Source organism: Cervus canadensis, chromosome 30 (genome assembly GCF_019320065.1).
Source record: "Cervus canadensis isolate Bull #8, Minnesota chromosome 30, ASM1932006v1, whole genome shotgun sequence".
In the NCBI taxonomy this organism is placed as follows: domain Eukaryota; kingdom Metazoa; phylum Chordata; class Mammalia; order Artiodactyla; family Cervidae; genus Cervus; species Cervus canadensis.
This window is the reverse complement of record NC_057415.1, coordinates 17,996,009-18,016,166: the sequence shown is the minus strand read 5'-3', so window position 1 is coordinate 18,016,166 and position 20,158 is coordinate 17,996,009. Positions and strand designations below refer to the sequence as shown.

At 48.7% G+C, this 20,158-nt stretch overlaps 1 protein-coding gene across 3 annotated transcripts in view; it reads right to left on the bottom strand.

Annotated features, from left to right (window-relative positions):
• PHF2 (PHD finger protein 2) overlaps positions 1-8,601 on the bottom strand; it is an 82,588-nt gene extending 73,987 nt beyond the window's left edge. The window contains exon 1 of one of the 3 annotated variants that reach the window (XM_043453146.1): positions 8,108-8,601. In XM_043453146.1, coding sequence (XP_043309081.1) covers positions 8,108-8,205 — 98 coding nt within the window. In that variant the 5' untranslated portion in view covers positions 8,206-8,601. Of the gene's footprint in view, positions 1-7,537; positions 7,678-8,107 lie in introns of those variants that run through there. The other 2 variants (XM_043453145.1, XM_043453147.1) reach the window with 2 other exon arrangements.
• Between the last annotated feature and the right edge of the window lie 11,557 nt (positions 8,602-20,158).

Here is a 20,158-nt window from a genome sequence, read left to right as displayed (position 1 = left end):
TGGGCCCAAAGCTTCCTGGGCAAGTGGCCTACCCCAGCATAAGGCTCACGGTTTAGTCAGCAGCTTGCACTACCATCCCAGGAGCTTATTCACTGCCCTCACGCCCTGCTCAGCCCAAGGCGCAGTGCTGACCCAACCCGCAGGTTCACAACCGCTGGGAACTCTCGCCTTCTGGGGTCCTGGGCACTGAACCCTGTCATTAACATCAATGAAGGGGCACTGGCAGAGGGAGCTGCTGTTGTCCCAGCCTATCATGTTGTAGTGCTGACCTCAGAGAGCTGATCTTTCTAGCCTCAGCTTGCTCGCCTCAGAAAAGCCCACCACCAAGCACTCAGAGGCAGTGGGAAGGTCAGCAAGGCCACATACACTACATGCCCAGCAGCGAGCCCTGACTACTCAGCTGCAGCTTCCTCAACGGTCACCATAAAGGATGTAGAGACCTGCACGGCAATCCCCAGACAACACAAGAAGCACCCCCACCACACGTGTATGAAAACTGCCTAACCCAGGATGTGACAGAGGGAAGGCTCAATGAACACTTAAGATTAAAAAGGAAAGTAGCACCCCTCCCAGGGCATGCAGACACTCTGGACACAAGACATCCAAAGGCGTGCAGCTGAGTGTGTGAATACCTCAGCACCTGCACCCCAAGCATGTCTGGTTCAGGAAATTTCACTGCCACATGTTAAAAGCTGATTTTTTTTTTTTAAATAAAAATGGGTAAGAGCACTAGCAATGAACAATACAAAAAAAAGATATTACAAAAACAATCCTACTTACAGTTGCATCCAAGAGGATGGGGTACCTACGAATAAACTCAATCAAGAAATTTCAAACTTGTACACTGAAAACTACAAAACATTGCTGAAAGCAATCAGGGAATACATAAATCTAAATAAATGGAAAGACACCCCATGCTCATACATCAGAAGATGTAATACTAAAATGTCAGTACTACCCAGAGTGATCTACAGATTCAATGCAATCCCTGTCAAAATTCCAAAAGCCCTTTATGCAGAAATGGAGAAGCTAATTCTCAAATTCATATGGAATTTGCAAGGAGTCCCAAAAATTCAAGAAATTTTTTAAAAAGAACGAGGTTGGAAGTCTCACACTTCCAACTTACTACAAAGCCACAGTAACCAAAACAGTGTGGTACTAGCCTGAGGATAGACATATAGACCATGGAATGGAATAGAGTACAGAATTAAATCCTCGTGTATATGGTCAAATGATTTTCAGCAAGGCTACCAAGACTTTCAATAGGGAAAAAAATAGTCTTTTCAACAAATGGTTCTGGGACAACTGGACATCCACATGGAAACAAATGATGTGGGATCCATATTTCAAATCATATATAAAAATTAACTGAAAATGAATCAAAAACTAAATATAAGAACTAAACTGTAAAACTCTTACAAGAAATCAAAGGGGTAAATCTTCATGACCTCCAGATCTGGCAATGGATTCTTAGATATAACACCAAAAGCATAAGCAACAGGAAAAAAAGACAAATTAGACTTCATCAAAATTAAAAACATTTGTACATCAATGGGCATTAACACAGAAGTGAAAAGACAACCCATGGAGTGGAAAAACACGTGCAAATTTTGTATCTGATAAGGGTCTATTGTCCAGAATATATAAAGAACTCTTAAAATTTTTAAAAAAAAAAAAAATTTCAAATGGGCAACCTGTTTCAACAGACATTTCTCCAAAGAAGATATATAAATGGACAAATGCATGAGAACATATTCAACATCATCAGCCATTATGGAAATGCAAAATGAAATCATAATGAGATACCACCTCTCACCCACTAGGACGCCCATAATTTTAAAAATAGAAAACAACGTGTTGGTAAGGATGAAGAGAAATCAGAGTGCTCCCACATTGATGGTAAGAATGTTAAAATGGTGCAGCTGCTATAGAAAAACAGTTTGCTCGTTACTCAAAAAGTTAAACATAGAATGATCATATGACCCAGCAATTCCCTAAATAATTGAAAACAAGTCTTTAAACAAATATTTCCACACAAATGTTCACAGCAGCACTACTGACAATATTTGGTGGAAAAAGCCCAAATAACCATAAACAGATGAATGTATATACAAACTGTGGTATATCCTTACACTGGAGTATTATTCAGCCATAAAAAATCAAAGAAGTTCTGATACACACCACAATGTGGATGATCCTAAAAATACATTATGCTAAGTGAAAGAAGACAGACACAGAAGGCTACATACAGTATGATTCCATTTATACGAAATGTCCAGAATAGATAAATCCACAGGGACAGAAAACAGATGGGTGGTTGTCCAAGACTGACGGGAGGAGGAATGGGGAAGTTGTCGAATGGGTTTTCTTTTGAGGTGATAAAAATGTTCACAACCTAGACAGAGGTGACAGCTGCAAAATATCCTCAATGTATTAAATGCTATTAACTGTGCACTATAAAACAGTTAATTTCACGGCATGTGAATTTCACCCTAATTTTTTAAAAAAGGATGAGAGGCTCTTTTCTCCATTTGCCTGGACAAACACCACAAGAACCTTCAGTTCTTATGCTGAGAGGCAAAGCCAGTCACCAGCTGGAATTCTAACTACGTTTTTCCACAGATGACCCAACACTTTGGGGGGAAGTGAAGAGACCCTGTGTCCTAAAGCACAGGGCCAAGACCCATTCCAAAGAGCGCCGTTAGCCTCACCACCGAGCCCAAAAGCTGAGAAGTGAGACAGACAGTAGGGGATGGAGCTGGAGTGAGACGTGGAGGCAAGGTGCAGAGATGGAGATGCAGCTCTAAGTGGGGGGCCAAGGGGATGCTGGGGACACCTGAGACACCAAGGGTGCTGCAGAGAGCCCAGCTTCTCTACCTGCCACTGGATGTGGCCTTTCTGCTGAGAAGATGTCTCTACCCACATTGCATTTTCAAAACCGTGGGCAGGTATGGAGTTTTCAACATACTTGAGCCAGAATATGCCAAATGCCACTTCTGCCCCCACCCCTGGCAAAGATGCATACACCAGCTGTGGGTGAGGAGACAAGGGCCCTCTCCCTCTACTATAAGTGGGAGGCCAAGGTGGCCCGTCCGGCCCACCACCATCCAATAAAAAAGGATGACTGGGAACTAATCCTGACACCGTAAAAGCCAGACAGAGTGTGAGCCTTGCAGTGCTACTAGTCACATCAGTCACTTAGAAGTCAACTGACAGCTTTGCTTTACCCACACCAGAATCTTAGCAGTTAAGATTCTTCTAGCATACTTTGTTGTGGAACATTATTTTCTGGCCAACACTCCCTCCCAACAGCAAAACTTCTCATTATTTTGGAAAAAAGGCCCTCCACATGGCCAAGTGCCATGATCACAGAGGTGAGGGGACAGAACCACAGATGGTACCAGAGAGGGGCAGGGTCCACTTCAAGTATCCCAAACTTTGCCCAAACTCAGGCCATCTGCAGCCGCACCTAAGCCCAAGAGGCCCCAAACAAACGTAGGCTGCAGTGCAGAGGCTCACATCAAGCATGCTTCCAGGCCAATATTTTCAATAAAGGCAAACATTCTGGTGATTACCATGAGCTCCAAGTAGCTTCCTTTGAGATTCATCTCATTTGGAAAGGATCGATGGACAGGGGATATCTGTTCTGCCCTCTATAATTTGGCAGGACATTCCCCCAACCTCTTCTGGAACTTCTTAAGCTCATTCAGTGAGAATTCTTCATTTTCAAATGACAAATCATTATTCCTAACCACGTCAAACATGCCACAACTCGGTCGCCATGTGAAGGGCACTTCCCACTGTATTAAGGGATCTCACATTGGAAGATTTAATTGTCAGCTCTGCTCTCCCAGATCACAACACTGAGGCCTGAGCCCTGGCAGGCCCTTCTTTCTCTGCAAGTGCACATAGTTCGCTGGCCAACAGAGCTAGCCACCATCCCACTCTATGGTACTGAGCAGCTATGAGGGCCAAGGACCCAGGAAGAGGATCTGCCCTAAAAAGCTGAAAGCTGGTGAAAGACATGGCAAAAGCCCACAGAGGCCAACCAGTCCTGGGGAGGATGGGCACAGAGATAGGACCTTGGCAAGGAGGGCACGCGCAGTCCAGAGGGCAGGACAAACACACAGGAATCAGAGGGGATCTACATCAGGCAAGTCTTGCCAGCCCACCTTTGAGTACTTGTAGAATTCAACCCCTTCCCCCACCCCAGTCCTCACCCCCAGGCCCTGCCTGTCACCTCTCACCTGGGCAGGGGCTCCTGTTCCTGTCCTCTTCCCCAGCTGCGCGCACAGCATCCAGAGGGGCCCTGTCAAGTCCTCAGTCCCCTCCTACTGCTCTGCTCAGCACCCCAGAGGGGTTCCCGTCTCCAGCCACACCTGCGGGCTGTCCCTGATGCAGCCTCCCTGCCCCTGCAGTGCTCCCTCAGGCTCTGAAACACTCCCCAGGCTGGGATGGAACTCCCAGCCTACAAGTTTGGCTCCCACAGAAGAAAACCTGTAAGGGGCAAGGGGATCTGCCTTGTTACCCCCAGGAAACCACAAAACTAGCACTGCACCCCACACAGAACATGCACCCCATAGTACTTGCTGAGGAATAAATGGAACTTACGCCTCTAAAGGACTGGCACAGCACCCCGGCTTTCAAACTCTTTAAAATCAACTTTACTGATTATGCCTCCCAAAACCCTTCAAGCTCAACACAACAGGAGCTTAAAGAGGGTGAGGAAGCTTCAGGATCTCTGATATTTCAACAGAAGCATTTCTATATTCCACAGAGATGCTTCACATCAAGATAGTAAGAAGGTGAGATGCCCAGGTCACTCCCTAGAGCTACTGGTCTACAGTCAGATGCCTTGCCAAAGACAGGGATGGAGGGACACACAGGGTCTGGCAGGAGGCAGAGCATGAGAAGCCCCCCACTGCTTGGCCGAACTGGCTTTGTGACACCCTAATTGAGGAGGAAGGTTCCCAGTGCCTGAGCACTGCCATATCTGCTCAGACACATAAGACAGCTCTAAGGACATCCAGCCACAAAATCCATCCCTTCCTAGTCAAAGTCAATTTCCAGGTGACACTGCAGTGAGTGCAAGGAAGGCAGATTGGGTTGACAAGTTATCCTAGCCCCAGGAGTGACCAGTCATGGTCAAGACAGGGTGGAACATGAGCTCCTGCCTTCCTGGCTGCCCAAGTACCAGCTCAGTCCGGCAGCAAGACCACCGCAGAGAATGCCAGAAGGGGTAGTCAGGGTTCTACAGGCTTCCTGCCATGGTGGACACATCCTGGGAGCAGGTTCTTCCCCTATAGAAGGAGACTGCCCCAACCATGATCTCAGCCAGCACTGCTGCTAGAGTCCTATGGCCACTGGGAGTGAAAGTAACTTCAGAGACTCCCTTCCAATCCATCCAAAGTGGGGTGCATTGTAGGGATGTGAAGGGTCACAGGTGGAACAAGAGGGAGCCTGTTACTTTCACAGTTATGTTTATTTTTACAAGTACTGTCTACAGCAAGTTATACTAATGTTCTATTTCAGGGAATGATACGAACTTTCCTTGGAACAGAAAGATTCAGGAGAGTAAGGAGACACCAGAGTGAAATGCAATGTGGGGTCCTGGAACTAAATAAATCTGTCCAAGGCCTGAAGTTTGGTTAGCAGTGCAGCCCCAGTGTTTCTGCCTGTTTCTATGCTTGCAACATAATTTGATAAGATGTTAACTTCAGGGGAGGCAGGGTGTGGGGTATAGGGAAATTGTACCTTTTTTTGTAACTCTTCAAATTCTCTCAAGATAAAAAGTTACAAAGTATTCAAACTTTTAGAAAGTGAGTTGAGATGTTGGATATGAAGTGAACAACAGTACAGATGGTACATGGATCTGCAAAGAGTAGCGGGTCATCCATCCAGGAATATCTGGAGATTTGGAAACATTGTGGATCATGTCACACACCTTTCTGTCACAGGGGAGAAGGGTCATGAGAAGAGAGGTGGGAGGTTTGCCCAGGGGTGTGAGGGCCGCATATAGCCTTGCCCAGCCTCGCCAATAATGGTCCCAAACTCTGACCCGGTGTTCTCCCATCCCAGCACCTCCCCTGAGCCACTCAGGAGACTAAGGACTACAGGAGGTGTTCTGGCCCCTCAGGGTTCACTCACTTCTGTAAGCAACCCTTGATTACACAGAGAAGATGTGCCCCGTGGCACAAGGGAAACACAGCCCCTTTCAGACCGTAGGGTGACCCCACATGGGTGGAAATGAATCTGTGCTGATCAAATGATCTATGTGTATATCAGATTAAATCAAAGATGTCACATGAGAAATAAGAAATAAAGAGATAAGACTTCCCCAAAACATCCCCTCTGAGGTGTCAGGGCGCATCTTTCTCCCTGTCTCCACCTAAGCCAATCCAGTAAATGCCACCATCCCCTCAGGCCAGCCCTCAGCCCCTTTCCCCGGCTTGCTCTCATACTCCCTCCGCTCCTCCCACTCACTACACCCCTTCTCAAAGTCCAGCTCAGAACTGGCTTTGCCTGCCCAACTCAAAGGAGGGAAGCCAGGCAACGGTCCTCCCAGGCCCTCACACTCCTCCAGCCTGGGCACCTTGGGCAAGTATGCAGGCCCTGGGTAGGGGCGGGGGAGGAGGGAGAGGTCCCACCACTTTCAGGGCATTCCAGGCCAGCTTCTCAGCATCTCTGGACCTGAGGAGCCATGAACGATCATATGGCAGCTCTCACCCTTGATCCAGACATGAGCTCAGAGGATGCCAACTGGTGGGTGTGCATAGCAGCACTGTTCTGGGCAGAGCCGGGTGCTCAGACTCCAGCCTCCACGGCTCTGCAGGGTCTCCACAGTCCTGGGAAGGCAGCCTAGGAGCCCCACAATTTCAGTGGGAGCTCCTATCCCATGGAGTCTCACCCCTCCTCACTGGAGTCCCTGTCACGGGCACTGAGCTGGGACTCAGGCTTGGCACTAACCAACCTCAGCAAGCCCTGTCACATCTGGCTGCCTAGCCCCACACATGCATACTGTCAGAAGTAGATAACACAACCTACCTTTAAGGGCCACTCGCCCATCCACAGTTAAAACCGGGGTGGGGGGCGGGGGGGATGGGACTCGCCTCTCTGGAAGTTGAGGGACCACCTACCAGCACACACGCAGTCTCTTGCCCCCAGCCCTACTCCGGCTGGGTCTAAGACTGGAGCCTAGGAGGGCACACTACCCTGGCCAGCCTCTGGCGGTTCCGCTGAGGCCCAAACACTGGAGAACCTGTTGGAGCAGTTTGGGCACCAGGATCACCTCCTCTTCCTCCTCTGCCACTTACTTCTGGGTGGGAAGGGGCCTCTGGCTTTTGAAAACTCGGCACAGGGCCAGGTCATGGTCACGGGCAAAGGCCAAGCTTCACCTCCCCCCACCCCATCTTCCTCTGAGAGCAGAAGGTCAAGTCAAAACCAGGGTGGGCCTGTGTCTGGAACACAGAGGAGGGGAACGGGGAAACGTGACGGCCAAAGAGGAGGCGGCAAAGCCACAACACCCACATAGACCCACCATTCTGTCACCCACACTCCTGCCGGGGATGTGCAGGCCGGCCGAGTCCAGGAGCCCCGCTGGGGCCGGGCAGGGGTCCCTGCCTCCCGGACATGGTGCCGGAGCTCCGGGCTGCGGCGGACGGTGGGCGCGCCGCCGCCACCTGGCCGGGCCCCACGTCCGTCCCAGCCCCGCCGGCGTCCGAGCCCGCCACTCGCGCGTCTCCCGGGCCCGCGCGGGGAAAGTTCCTGCAACTTCGCGGGGGAGGCGCCGGGCCTGGGCCTCGGGAGCCCGGCCTCCGCGGGCCCGCTGTCAGGCGGTCCGGCCTGCTCGGCGCCTCAACTTCCCGGCCCGGCCCCCGCCCGCCGCCCCCCGCGGACCCGCTTTGTGCGCGGCGGCGGTGAGGGGCGCCCGCCCGGCCCCGGCCCCCGGCCCCCGCCCCGGGCACAAAAGGGCGCGCGGCCGGCGGGAGGCGGCGGGCGGGGGCCTGCAGGGCGCTCACCGGACCGGGCCGGGGCCGGGGGGCCGGGGGCCCGGGGGCCGGGGATCGGGGCCGGGGCCGGGTCCGGGGCCGGGCGGCTGCGCGCTCACCTGCCGTGGAACCAGTCCTTGCAGGCGTCGCACTCGATCATGAAGCGGGTAACGTCGTAGGGGAGCCGGCAGACGCAGTACACGGGCACCGTCGCCATGTTCGCGCGCCGCCCGCCCGCCCCTCGGCCCGCGCTGCGCTCCCGGGTCGGGCCAGGCGGGCCGGGCCGGGCGGGGGCCGGGGCCGGGGCCGGGGCCGGGGCCGGAGCCGGGGCCGGGGACGGGGCCGGGGGCGCACGACAGCCCGCGCGCACCCGGCCGGCGCGTCCACACAAAGCGGGGCGCGCGGTGCAGGGCCGCGCCGGGAGCCGCCCGCCGGCCCGCGGGGCGCAGGGCGCGAGTGTGCGCGGGGAGCGGGCCGCGCGCGGGACACAAAAGGGAATGGACGCGCGGGGGCGGCGGGCGGGGAGCCGCGGCCCCACCGAAGGGACCCCCGGCCGCCGAGCGGCCTCTACGTCAGCGCCCCGGGTGGCGCCGCCTCCGCCCGCCAGCCAGGGCCGCCGCTCCCGCCGCGGGAAGGCGGGCCGGGGACCGCGGGGAAGGCGGGCCGGGGTACCCCTCTGCCGGGGGAGAAAGTGGTCCGGGGGAACCGTGCTGGGGGAGAAGAGGGACCAGAAGACCCTGCCAGGAGAAGGTGGGTCGGGGGACCTGCAGGGAGAGATGGTGGGCTGGGGAGACCCTGCCAAGGGAGAAAGTGGGCAAGGAGACCCCTGAAGGGGAGAAGGGGAGCTGGAAGACCGTCACCTGGAAGAAGGTGGGTCAGGGGATTCCCGGGTTAGAAGGTGGACTGAGGATACAAGGGGAAAGCAGGTCTGGGAGACCCCTGAGTGTGGGGTGAGACCCTAGAGGAGGAGAAGGAAAACGTCCTTCCTGGTTAAGAAGGCAGAGGAGCTACTACTTGACTCTTAAGTTTCTTCTGATAAGCAGCAGAGCAGGGGGGCAGCTTGGGGGTTGTTCCTCCTGTTCCCTCCTCCCTCCTGCCTTCCCAACTGAGTTTCTGGCTGGAATACAACTTCCCTTTCTCCCTCATTCCTGGCTGGGGACTGCCCTCCCTCCTTCACAAGATCTGTGGACTTCCCTTGATGCTGAGCCCGCAGAGGAGGACATAGTTCAAAGGTTCCAGAAGCACGCCGGCACGGGTCAGCTCTGTGAAGAGGAAGAGGTTACCTGGAATTTGAGCTGCCCAGGAGCCCTGGTGGGACTTCCCAGGCCTGGGAGACCTAAGCTGCAGGAAGGACAGTAGGCCCCAGGCCTCCTGTCTGTGTCCCAAACTGCTGAGTTCTGCTCGTGGCAACAAGGATATAGGAGGACGAGAAACAAGGATATAGGAGGAGAGGGCTGCCATGTTGCTCTGGGCTAGTGGTCATCCCGCCTCACCTATGATGGTCAGGGTCTTTGGGGGGTGGGGGGTGAGGAGTTCAGGCCCTGGCTCTGAGGAATCTTTTCCCAAGGCATTCTATAGCAGACTCTCCCCTGCCTGCTACCCAGCTGCTGCATACTTTGAGCATCTGAGATCATCTCAGGATGCTAGAGCAGAGCTGGCTCCTGATTCAAAGTAAGGAACCTGTCTGTGCTCCCTCACTCTTTTGGTCTTCCCCATCTTCCCTGTATGGTGCTAGGAGATGCTGGCCGCCACAAGCACAGAATTCCAGATTTTGGGCAGGAAACCCGGTCCAGCTCACTTCACAGAAGCATCCCTGACAGGTACCCGACCAAGGCCTACAGCTCCTAAGGGTCACTTGCTCCACTTGTAGGCAGCTCAGTTGAAGCCCTCTCTCCTGTTGAGTCAAAATCTGCCTTCACATTGTTGCCCACCTTCCCTCTACAGGTGACCCCTCAACTGCAGCCTGAGCAATGCCCAGAGCTGGGCCTTAGCTGGGAGGGACTAGGTGACAGTGGGGAAAAGAAGCTGGAGAAAGGGGAAGTGAGGAGAAAGGAATTATCTCTGTTCCCCCCCCCCCCCCACACACACACACACACACTCTTAGACATTGGTGAGCTGCCCAGGATCTGGACTACCTTCCTATCTGAATTCCAGCTGTTATCCTCCCTTCCAGAGTCCTTCCTTCTGATCCTTCTGATGACAGCCTGGATGGCCCTGGAAAGGGAGTAACTATTAAGCATGGTCCACAATTAACACCCTGATGTGAATTGGTGCAAGTAAACAGTGCTCAGCCTGTAGATCAAAGTCTGCGGGGAGGCCCAAAGAGCCTGGCCTGGGCACTGCTGAGTTACCTTCTCCCGTGTCAGTACTGAATGGGCTTCCCTGGTGGTTCAAATGGTAAAGAATCTGCCTGCAATGCAGGAGACCTAGGTTTAATTCCTGGGTCAGGAAGATGCCCTGGAGAAGGGAATGACTACCCACTCCAGCACTGTTGCCTGGAGAATCCCATGGACAGAGGAGCCTGGTGGGCTACAGTCCATGGGGTCACAAAGAGTCAGACACGACTGAGGGATGAACAGTTTCACTACTTTCCACTTTTCATGGCAGTACTGAAGCACTTAAATCAGCAATATCCCCATCCCTCCACTTGTCATCTGTTGGAGCCAGAAACTTCTAGAGACCAACTTGACTGTGGTCCAGGGTAAGCCATCCTGACTGTGGGCAGTCCTCATCTCTGACACTTCCATTTCCTACTTTACAAATAATGATAATAGGTACCCAGCATTTATCAAATGCTTACCAGGTACAGTGCACTGCGTTTAGTTCTTCAGACATGGACCAGAACTCACCCAGCTGCTTGTAAAGCACTTAGCATATCCCCTGGGTAGTGATTATTACAAACTCAGCACTCACATTGACACCTTAGGTGTTACTGCTGCCACTTTAGAGATAGGTATATAAACAGGTGTTGTAGAGAGGTACAGGGCTTCCCTGGTGGCCCAGGTGGTAACGAATCTGCCTGCAATGCAGGAGACAGGGGTTTGATTCTTGGATTGGGAAGATCCCCTGGAGGAGAAAATGGCAACCCACTCCCATATGCTTGCCTGGAAAATCCCACGGACAGAGGAGCCTGGCGGGCTACAGTCCATGGGGTCGCAAAGAGTCAGACACGACCGAGCAACTAATAGACGTGGTAGAGTATTGATGCCATTTTCTGAAAGTGAAAACTGAGGCTCAGAGCAGTTGAATGGAGAAAGTCAGCTGACTAGTGAGAGGAAGGAGCAAGCCAGGAACCCAGACTTCTCCGGGGCCTAGGCCTGCACTGCCACCCCTTGGTCGCCTCCAAGGGCACCCCGAGCACATGCCGTAGGCATGGGAGCCCGTCCTCCACCCCAGGTCATTCACTGCAGACCTCTGGGGTGGCTCTGGCCACCCCACCCCACCCATCTCCACCCCCTGCCCTCAAGGACTCCCCTGTCTACACCCATGACCTCTTGTATCTGGAAGTGTCTTTTGAGATACTTTCCTAATACTCAAAGCACTTCCAAGGCTGCCTGCCAGTTACAGACTAAAATGTCTCAATATGGGTCCCAGACTCTTCCTCTCTTTGGAAGAGACTTTCTCCCTATGACTTCTCTCTTATCCTCTGTCAGAAAGCCTGCCTTATCTTTGTGCCCTCCCTCTCTGTCATTTATTTCCATATATATTGATGTCAACATATATTGAACACCTGCTGTGTCCTGAGCAGTGTTGTAGCCACAGAGCACTTAGCAGCCCCAAGTGCCGTGATGCTCATATGGTTGTTAAGGGAGTCGGCAACACATGTAGTGGGCTGGGCACCATAGCGCCCTATGAAAACTGGCACAGGGTCAGGGCTGGGCAGAGTTGGAGAGCTTCTCAGGTGACCTGAAAGCAGAGGCCTAGAAGTGGTGAGTCGGGGAAGAAAAACAAAGGGAACGTACATGGAAAGACCTAGAAAAAAATGGGGGGTGGCCTTGGTACTCTTCCACCCTAAGATCAGTGGCCCTCCATGTGGTCTGCCCCTTGCCTCAACACCCATTCCGCCAAGTTTGCCCCATTCCTCGTGGCACATCACCCGTGAGTCTGTGCAAGCGTCCGAGACCTCACCACTCACCCCTGGCATACTGTAGGCTGCCAAACTGCATGGCCCACGCACTGCCCCTCCACCCTGGCGCTCTGGTGAAGCATGACTGCAGTGCTGCATACTCTGCAGAAAGCGTCTGAGGACACGACGTGCTTCAGTCACCTTATTACCCAGTGGAAAAGCAGCATCTTCCAGTATGTGTTTATTCATTCACCTACTACTCAACAAAATGTACACAGGCAGGTGCACGATTTTCCATTGTGGTAATGTACATAACATAAAATTTACCATTTTAACCATTTTTCAGTGTACAGCTCTGTTGCATTAAGTATACTTACAATATTGTGCAGCCATCAAGCTTATCCATCTCTACAACTACTCTCATCTTTCCAAACTGAAATTCTGACCCTAACTCCCCAATACCTCTTACCTCCAGCCCCTGGTAACTACCAATCTACTTTCTGTCTTTATGAATTTGATTGCTCTAGGGACCTCAATATGTGGCATCATATATTATTTATCCTTTTGTGATGCTTATTTCACTGAGCAGAATGTCCTCAAAGTTTATCCATGGTGTAGCATGTGTCAGAATTTCCTTACTTTTTAAGACTTTAAGATACTTCATTGTATGGATGTGCCACATTTGCTTTATTTGCTCACTGTTGTTAGACACAGGTTGTCCCTGCCATTTGGCTAAGAGCACGGGTGTACAAATATCTGCTTAAGTCCCTGCTTTCACTTCTGTTGTATGTATACCCAGAAGTGAAATTGCTGAATCATGTGGTAATTCTATTTTTAACTTTTTAAGGAACCACCATACTGTTTTTCATAGCAGCTATAGCATTTTCAATTTCCACCAACAGTGCACAAGGGTTCTAATTTCTCCACATCTTCATCAACACATTATTTCTGGTTTGGGTTTTGTTTGTTTGTTTCTATTTTTTGTAGCCATCCTAATGTGTGGGAAGTGGTGTCTCATTGTGTTTTTCTTTTTTTTTTTTTGAAGTACATTTTTTTCTATTTTGATTGATTTCTCAATATATAGTCCAATATAATACCAATTTTTAATGGCAAAAATTTAGTTCCACTGAAACTCCATGATCACTGTGGCCTTGATTTGCATTTCCCTAATGATTAGTGATGTTGAGCATCTTTTGTGTGTTTAGTGGCTATCTATATATATTCTTTGGAAAATGTCTAGTCTAATCCTTTCCTCATTTTTGATTTGAGTTGGTTGCTTTTTGCTAAGTTGCAGATTTTTTAATATATTCTGGATATTAATTGCCTATCAGATATATGATTTGCAATTATCTTCTCCCATCCTGTGCACTTTAAGTTTTTAATTTTGATGAAGCCCAATTCATCTATTTTTTGTTTTGTTGCCTGTGCATTTGATGTCATATCCAAGAAATCTTTGCTGAATTCAGTATCATGAAGCTTTCCTCCATATGTTTTCATCTAAGAGTGTTGTAATTTTACACGGATGGACCTTGAAAGAATTATCCTTAGTAAAATAAGTCAGAGAAAGACAAACACTGTATGTTATTACTCACATATGCAATCTAAAAAATAAACTAAGAATATAAAAAAGAAAAAAAGTGTTTTAGTTCTTAAGTTTAGGACTTTGGTCCATTTTCAATTAATTTTTGTATAGGATGTGTGAAGTAAGGGTTCATCTTAGTTCTTTCATACGTGAATATCCAGTTTTCCCAGCACCATTTGTTGAAAGAACTGTCCTTTCCCCACTGAATGGTCATCATACCCTTGTCAAAAATCATTTGACCATTTGGACCAGGGTTTATTTCTGGGTTCTCTATTGTATTTCATTGGTTTGTGTATCTTTATGCCAGTACCACATTATTTTGATTACTATGACTCTGTAGTAAGCTTTGAAATTTGGTAGGATGAGACCTCCAACTTGGCTTTTCTTTTTCAAGCTTGTATCTTTTCTGGGCCCCATGCAATTCCATATTAATTTGAGGATTGTGTGTTAGTCACTCAGTTGTGTCCAACTCTTTGTGATCCCATGGATTGTAGCCTGCCTGCCTTCTCTGTCCATGGGATTCTCTCGGCAAGAATACTGGAGTGGATTGCCATTTTCTTCTCCAGAGGACCTTCCCAACCCAGAGATTGATCCAGGTCTCCTACATTGCAGGCAGATTCTCTACCATCTGTGCCATGAGGATTGGCCTCTCCTTTCTGCACAAGGGCTATTGTAATTTTGACAAGGATTGCATTGAATCCATAGAACACTTTGGGTAGTATTGACATCTTAACAACAGTATGTCTTCTGATCCATGAACATGGGATGTCTTTTTAAATTGCTTTCAGCAATGTTTTATCATTTTCAGTGTATAAATGTTTTGTCTCCTTGGCTCAGTTTATTTCTAGGTATTTTATTTGTTGGATGCTATTTTAAGTGGAGTTGTGTTTCTAATTTCCTTTTTGGATTGTGCATTCTTAGTATTTGGAAACAAACTGATTTTTGTTATTGATTCAGTATGTTCTATGTTTGCTGAGTTTGTTTTTTAGTTTTGTTATTTGTAGAGTCCTCAGAGTTCTTAAATATTGATGATTTTATGTAAGATCATGTTATCTATGAAGAGAAATAATTTTACATCTTCCTTTCTAATTTGAATGCCTTTTCTTTCTTTCTTTCATTTATTTATTTATTTTGCCCAATTACTCTGGCTAAACTTCCAATAGCACATTGAATAGAAGTGATGAAAGTGGACATCTTTCTCTTGTTCCTGATCTCTCTTTTTTCTTTTTTTTAGCTTTTAGTCTTTCACCATTGAGTAGGTGAAAGTATGAGTATGATGTTTGGTTTGGGCTTTTCATATATGGCCTTTACTATATTGAAGAAGTTTCTTTCTATTCTTAGTCTGTAGATTTTTTTGTTGTTGTTGTTTATTTTTTGTTTGTTTGTTTTGTGTCAAATGCTTTTTCCTGGCAACAATTGAGATGATCATATGGTTGTTTTTCTCCCCTTCATTCTGTTAATGTGGTCTGTATTACACTGATTTTTTAGAATTGAGTTTAAGGATATTGAACCATCCTTACATCCCAGGAATAAATCCCATTTGGTTAGAGTGTATGATCCTTTGAATATGCTGTTGAGTTGGGTTTCCTAGTAGTTTGTTGAGGATTCTGCATCCTCAACATATGTTTATAAAGGATATTGTTTTGTAGTCTTCTTGCAGAATCTTTATTTGGCTTTTGTCAAGGTAATCCTGGCTTCATAGAAAGGACTAGGAAATATTCCCTCCTCTTTAGTTTTTGGGAAGACTTTAGGAAGGATTGGTGTTAATTTTTCTTTAAATGCATGATAGAATTCAGTGAAGCTAAATTATGAGTTTTTCTTTAGATCTATTCAGATGTTCTATTTTTCCATGATTCAATTTGGGTAGGCTGTGTGTTTCTAGGAATTTGTTCATTTAATCTAGATTATCCAATGTGTTGGCACACAACTAGTGCATATGTTATAGTAATGGACAAGGCATACACCATTCCTACCTCATATGCCAGAGCAGGAAACAGACAACTAATAGCTGTCATGGGAGAGATGTCAGAAAGGAGATACTAATTCAAGGTTGGGTGTGTGCTTTTGTTAGTGGACGAGTTCATGTGATGAATGCAAAGAAAGGTCTAAGAGCAGGCTCTTCTTGGATTACCTGGACCTCAGTGAGCTAAACCAGAAGCAGTTGAAATGAACAGTAAGCCATGGGAACTTCAGAAGCCTTCTGGGTTTTTCTGATAGGTATGAAAGTGTGCCTTTTCATACTGTTCATGGGGCTCTCAGATATGCAGAAGATACCATCCTTATGGCAGAAAGTGAAGAGGAACTAAAAAGCCTCTTGATGAAAGTGAAAGAGAAGAGTGAAAAAGTTGGCTTAAAGCTCAACATTCAGAAAACTAAGGTCATGGCATCTGGTCCCATCACTTCATGGCAAATAGATGGAATAACAGTGGAAACAGTAGCAGACTTTATCTTTGGGGGCTCCAAAATCACTGCAGATGGTGACTGCAGCCATGAAATTAAAAGACACTTACTCTTTGGAAGGAAAGTTGTGACCAATATAGACAGCATATAATAAAGCAGAGGCATTACTTTGCCAACAAAGGTTTGTCTAGTCAAGGCTATGGTTTTTCCAGTAGTCATGTGTAGATGTGAGAGTTGGACTATAAAGAAAGCTGAACACCGAAGAATTGATTGGAGAAGACTCTTGAGAGTCCCTTGGACAGCAAGGAGATCCAACCAGTCCATCCTAAAGAAAGTCAGTCCTGAGTGTTCATTGGAAGGACTTATGTTGAAGCTGAAACACCAATACTTTGGCCACCTGATGTGAAGAGCTGACTCATTGGAAAAGACCCTGATGCTGGGGGAGATTGAAGGCAGGACGAGAGGGGATGACAGAGGATGAGATGGTTGGATGGCATCACCGACTCAATGGACATGAGTCTGGGTAAACTCTGAGAGTTGGTGATGGACAGGAAAGCCTGGTATGCTGCAGTCCCTGGGGTCACAAAGAGTTGGACACGACTGAGTAACTGAACTGAACTGATGAAAGACTGGCCTTCTTTTTGTCCATCTCTAGGATGGCCCAGTGATGTTTGGAAGTTATGAGTTTGTAGATCAAGGTCCCTCAGCTGGATGATCATATAATTTACTATCCAAAAACGTGCTGGTAATAAAACACCAGAACAGGGAAAAACAAGGCTATTCTGGTCAAACTGGGATAAGGTGGCCCTCCTATAGCCCACTGTTGGGTTAGTCAGGTCTGCAGGAATGGACATGCAAAAATGCCAAGAGGTGATGTGAACAGGTCTGGCTAGGTCTACCATGGGTGCTAGTGCCTGCCAGGCACAGCAGGCTAAGGCCAGCCAGGATACCTACCCTGAAGCAGCTCAAGCTCTCCTGGGTAATTCCCACCTGGCTTCCACATCTTCCCTCAGAGGGATACCCTCCTCCATCATAGTTAAGTTCCTACTTTCCTCTGCATTTTCCTTCATAGAGTGTATTATCATTGCTATTGCATTTTCACATGGGTTTAATTTTGCATTGCATTTCCACATGACTGTCCACTCAGAGGAAGTGAACCAGCATGGACAGGTCTCTGTTCTACTCATGGCTGAGTCTCCAAGCAGCCAGGGGACCAACAGATGGATAAAGAGTCCAGTGGGGAAAAAAAAAAAAAAGAGTCCAGTGGAGAGCCAGGAATCTCTCTAAGCAAGAAAGACCTAAGATCTTCAGCCTGAAATTAGCCTCTGCCTGCCTGAGAGGCAGGGCCATAGTTCTTGCTACCAGGCAGGTTCATTCCAAGTGGAACCATTTGCACTCAGCTCTGACTGGGCCATTTCTGGTCACTGTTCTGGGTGTCAAGAAAAAAGAAACACATGCATCCAGAGCTAAGTCACACCCAGCTAAGGGTCTGGCATGGTGGTGTTCCCCCCCCCATGATTTCAGAGACCCTTGGACAGAACACAGTTTGCAACTTACCAGGACAGCAGCATGCAGAGTATATCAAGCTTCCTGGGGCTTCCTTGCAAGGTACTACATTGAGTGACTTAGGACCACTGAAATGTGTTGTCTCAGGGTTCCAGAGGCCAGAAGTCTGGGATCAAGGTGCCAACAAGGCCATGCTGCCTCTGAAGACCCCAGGAAGTGTCTGTTCTAGGCTTCTCTCCAGCTTCTGGTAGTTTCTTGGCTTGTGGTAGCATTAGTCCAGTCTTCATATCATCATTTTCTTTGTGGGTGTCTGTTTCTGTCCAAATTTCCCCTTTTTATAGAGACAACAGATTTGTTGGGTTAGGGCCCAACCCACTCCAGGATGACATCATCCTAACCTAACTAATTACATTTACAACAACCCTATTTCCAAATAATGTCCCACTCTGAGGGACTGGGGTATAGGGCTCCAACATATGAAACTTGGGGGGACACAGTCCAGCTCATAGCACAAGGTAAATCATCTAATGCAGAGCTATTTTAGCCTTGTGTACGGGTCCACTGGTCACCTGTGGCCCAGGCTGTCCACAGCAGCCAACAGGACAAGGAGCATAGGCCAAGCATTCAATAGCCTAGGCCCACATGGGGAGAGCAAAGACAGGGCTCCAGGCAAAGTGGCCTCTGCAAGGGTCACTCTACCAAGTGGGGATTAAGGAGTAAATGACTAAATAAATTTAGTAATTCTCAGGAAATCTGACGGTAGAGTAAGTTGGACCTACATCAGGAAAGAACTGGCACCCAGTGTACCAACAGACTCTGAGGCCAAGTATGAGAGGGAGGGTGAGGAGGGAGGTGTCCGAAACTCCCTTTGTCCTTACAGGTGATTGTATGGATAAGGGTACAAATGGTGACTTATTTCTTAACATTCTTGCCTTGGCCTGGCATTTCAGAATCATAAAAGAGCCAGGACATTAGACATTCTTTTGACAATTAGAAAATGGTAAACTGAGGGCACGGTAAACCTAAGAAGGGATATATTACCCTTGCTAGCAATCAAAGCAATGCAGATGAAAACCAGAAACCCATCTTCTGCGTCATTCTAGCAAAGAGTCAAGGTCTGGCCAACACCAAGGACCAAGACAACCTGCCCTCACATCCCACCTTAGGCAGTCCTGTTGGTAAAATGCTAATCACCTGTAGGGTTTGCATGCCTCCCAGGCTGTAACCACCTGGAGACTGGTCACAACCTCCAAAGGGCCACCAGCATGCCCCAAACCCTCACCCTGCGGCGCTGCCCTTCCCCCTTACTCATGGACACACTACTTCCTTCCCTGGGCCCACGCCTGACCGCACACTCCACAGACATTATCCTTCTCATTCCTCATTCCAGAGGTCTGCCCTGCTATGCAACCATCACCCCATTTTATTTTCCTCATCTTCTCTGTCAGAGTTTTATCTGTACACATGTATACTTCCCCCAGCCCCCAGTTGTAAATGCTCTCAAAGGCAGGGCCCTTGCTGTCCTCTTTGAGTCTCCAGGCCTAGGGCAGTACCCAACACAGATCCTCCATCAATACTGGAGGATGCCAAAGTAAAGCCATGTCCAGCCACACTGGGCAAGCAGGTACCTCATGGAGCAGCCACCCATGGAACTGTGGGACTATGGCAGAATATGAAACTTTAGAGAGCCATAAAATTTTTCTAGGTAGGGAGAAAATGTGACAAAATACGTATAATGATTTTATCATTTTCTGTAAAAACAAAAAAATTATACATTGCATGGAAAAAAAGATAAAGGCTGAAAATTAACAGTATGGTAATTAACAATGTTAACAGTACTTTGGCCACCTGATGCAAAGAACTGACTCTGGCAAAGACCCTGAAGCTGGGAAAGATTAGAGGCAAAAGGAGAGGGGGTGGCAGAGGATGAAATGGTTAGATGGCATCACTGACTCATTGGACGTGAGTCTGAGCAAACTCAGGTAGACAGTGGAGGACAGAGGAGCCTGGAGTGCTGCAGTGCATGGGGTCGACTTAGCAACTGAAAAACAACAACAATAAACATATTACTTTTGAAACAAAAAAATCAGTAGAAGCTATTTTTTCAAAAAGAAAGGGGAAAGTAACCGTCAGCCCAGGAGAGTGTGGGGATTGTCCAGGGGTCAATGCCAGGGTCAGAATCCAGCTGCCTTGAGCCCCAGCTTGGCCACCCACAGCTGTTGGCTCTTTGCGAATCTCCAGATGCCACGCAGGCTGTCCCTTGTGACTCTTGATGTGGGACAATCGGCCAGCCCATCCCCAAGAAAGCATGGGGTCCTCAGTGGCCCTTTGCTTCCTGCGCCTGTCTCTCTCTCTTCTCCAGCACACAGGGTTCTTCTTCAGCGGGGAGGACCTGCTCCAGAGAGGAGAAACGCGGCGGGGGTGGTGGGGAAGGAAAGGTTGTAGTTGTCTTGGTGGGGAGCTCCCGCTGGCATCTGGGGGCAGAGGCCAGTGGCACTGAATACAGCCCTCCCCAAAGAGAACCTCGCCAGGCATTTGCAATGGACACTGGATTAAGTGCTCCGGGTACAAACTCAGGGGAGCCGTATAGCGAGTCCTCCCTGGAACTGTGTTTTC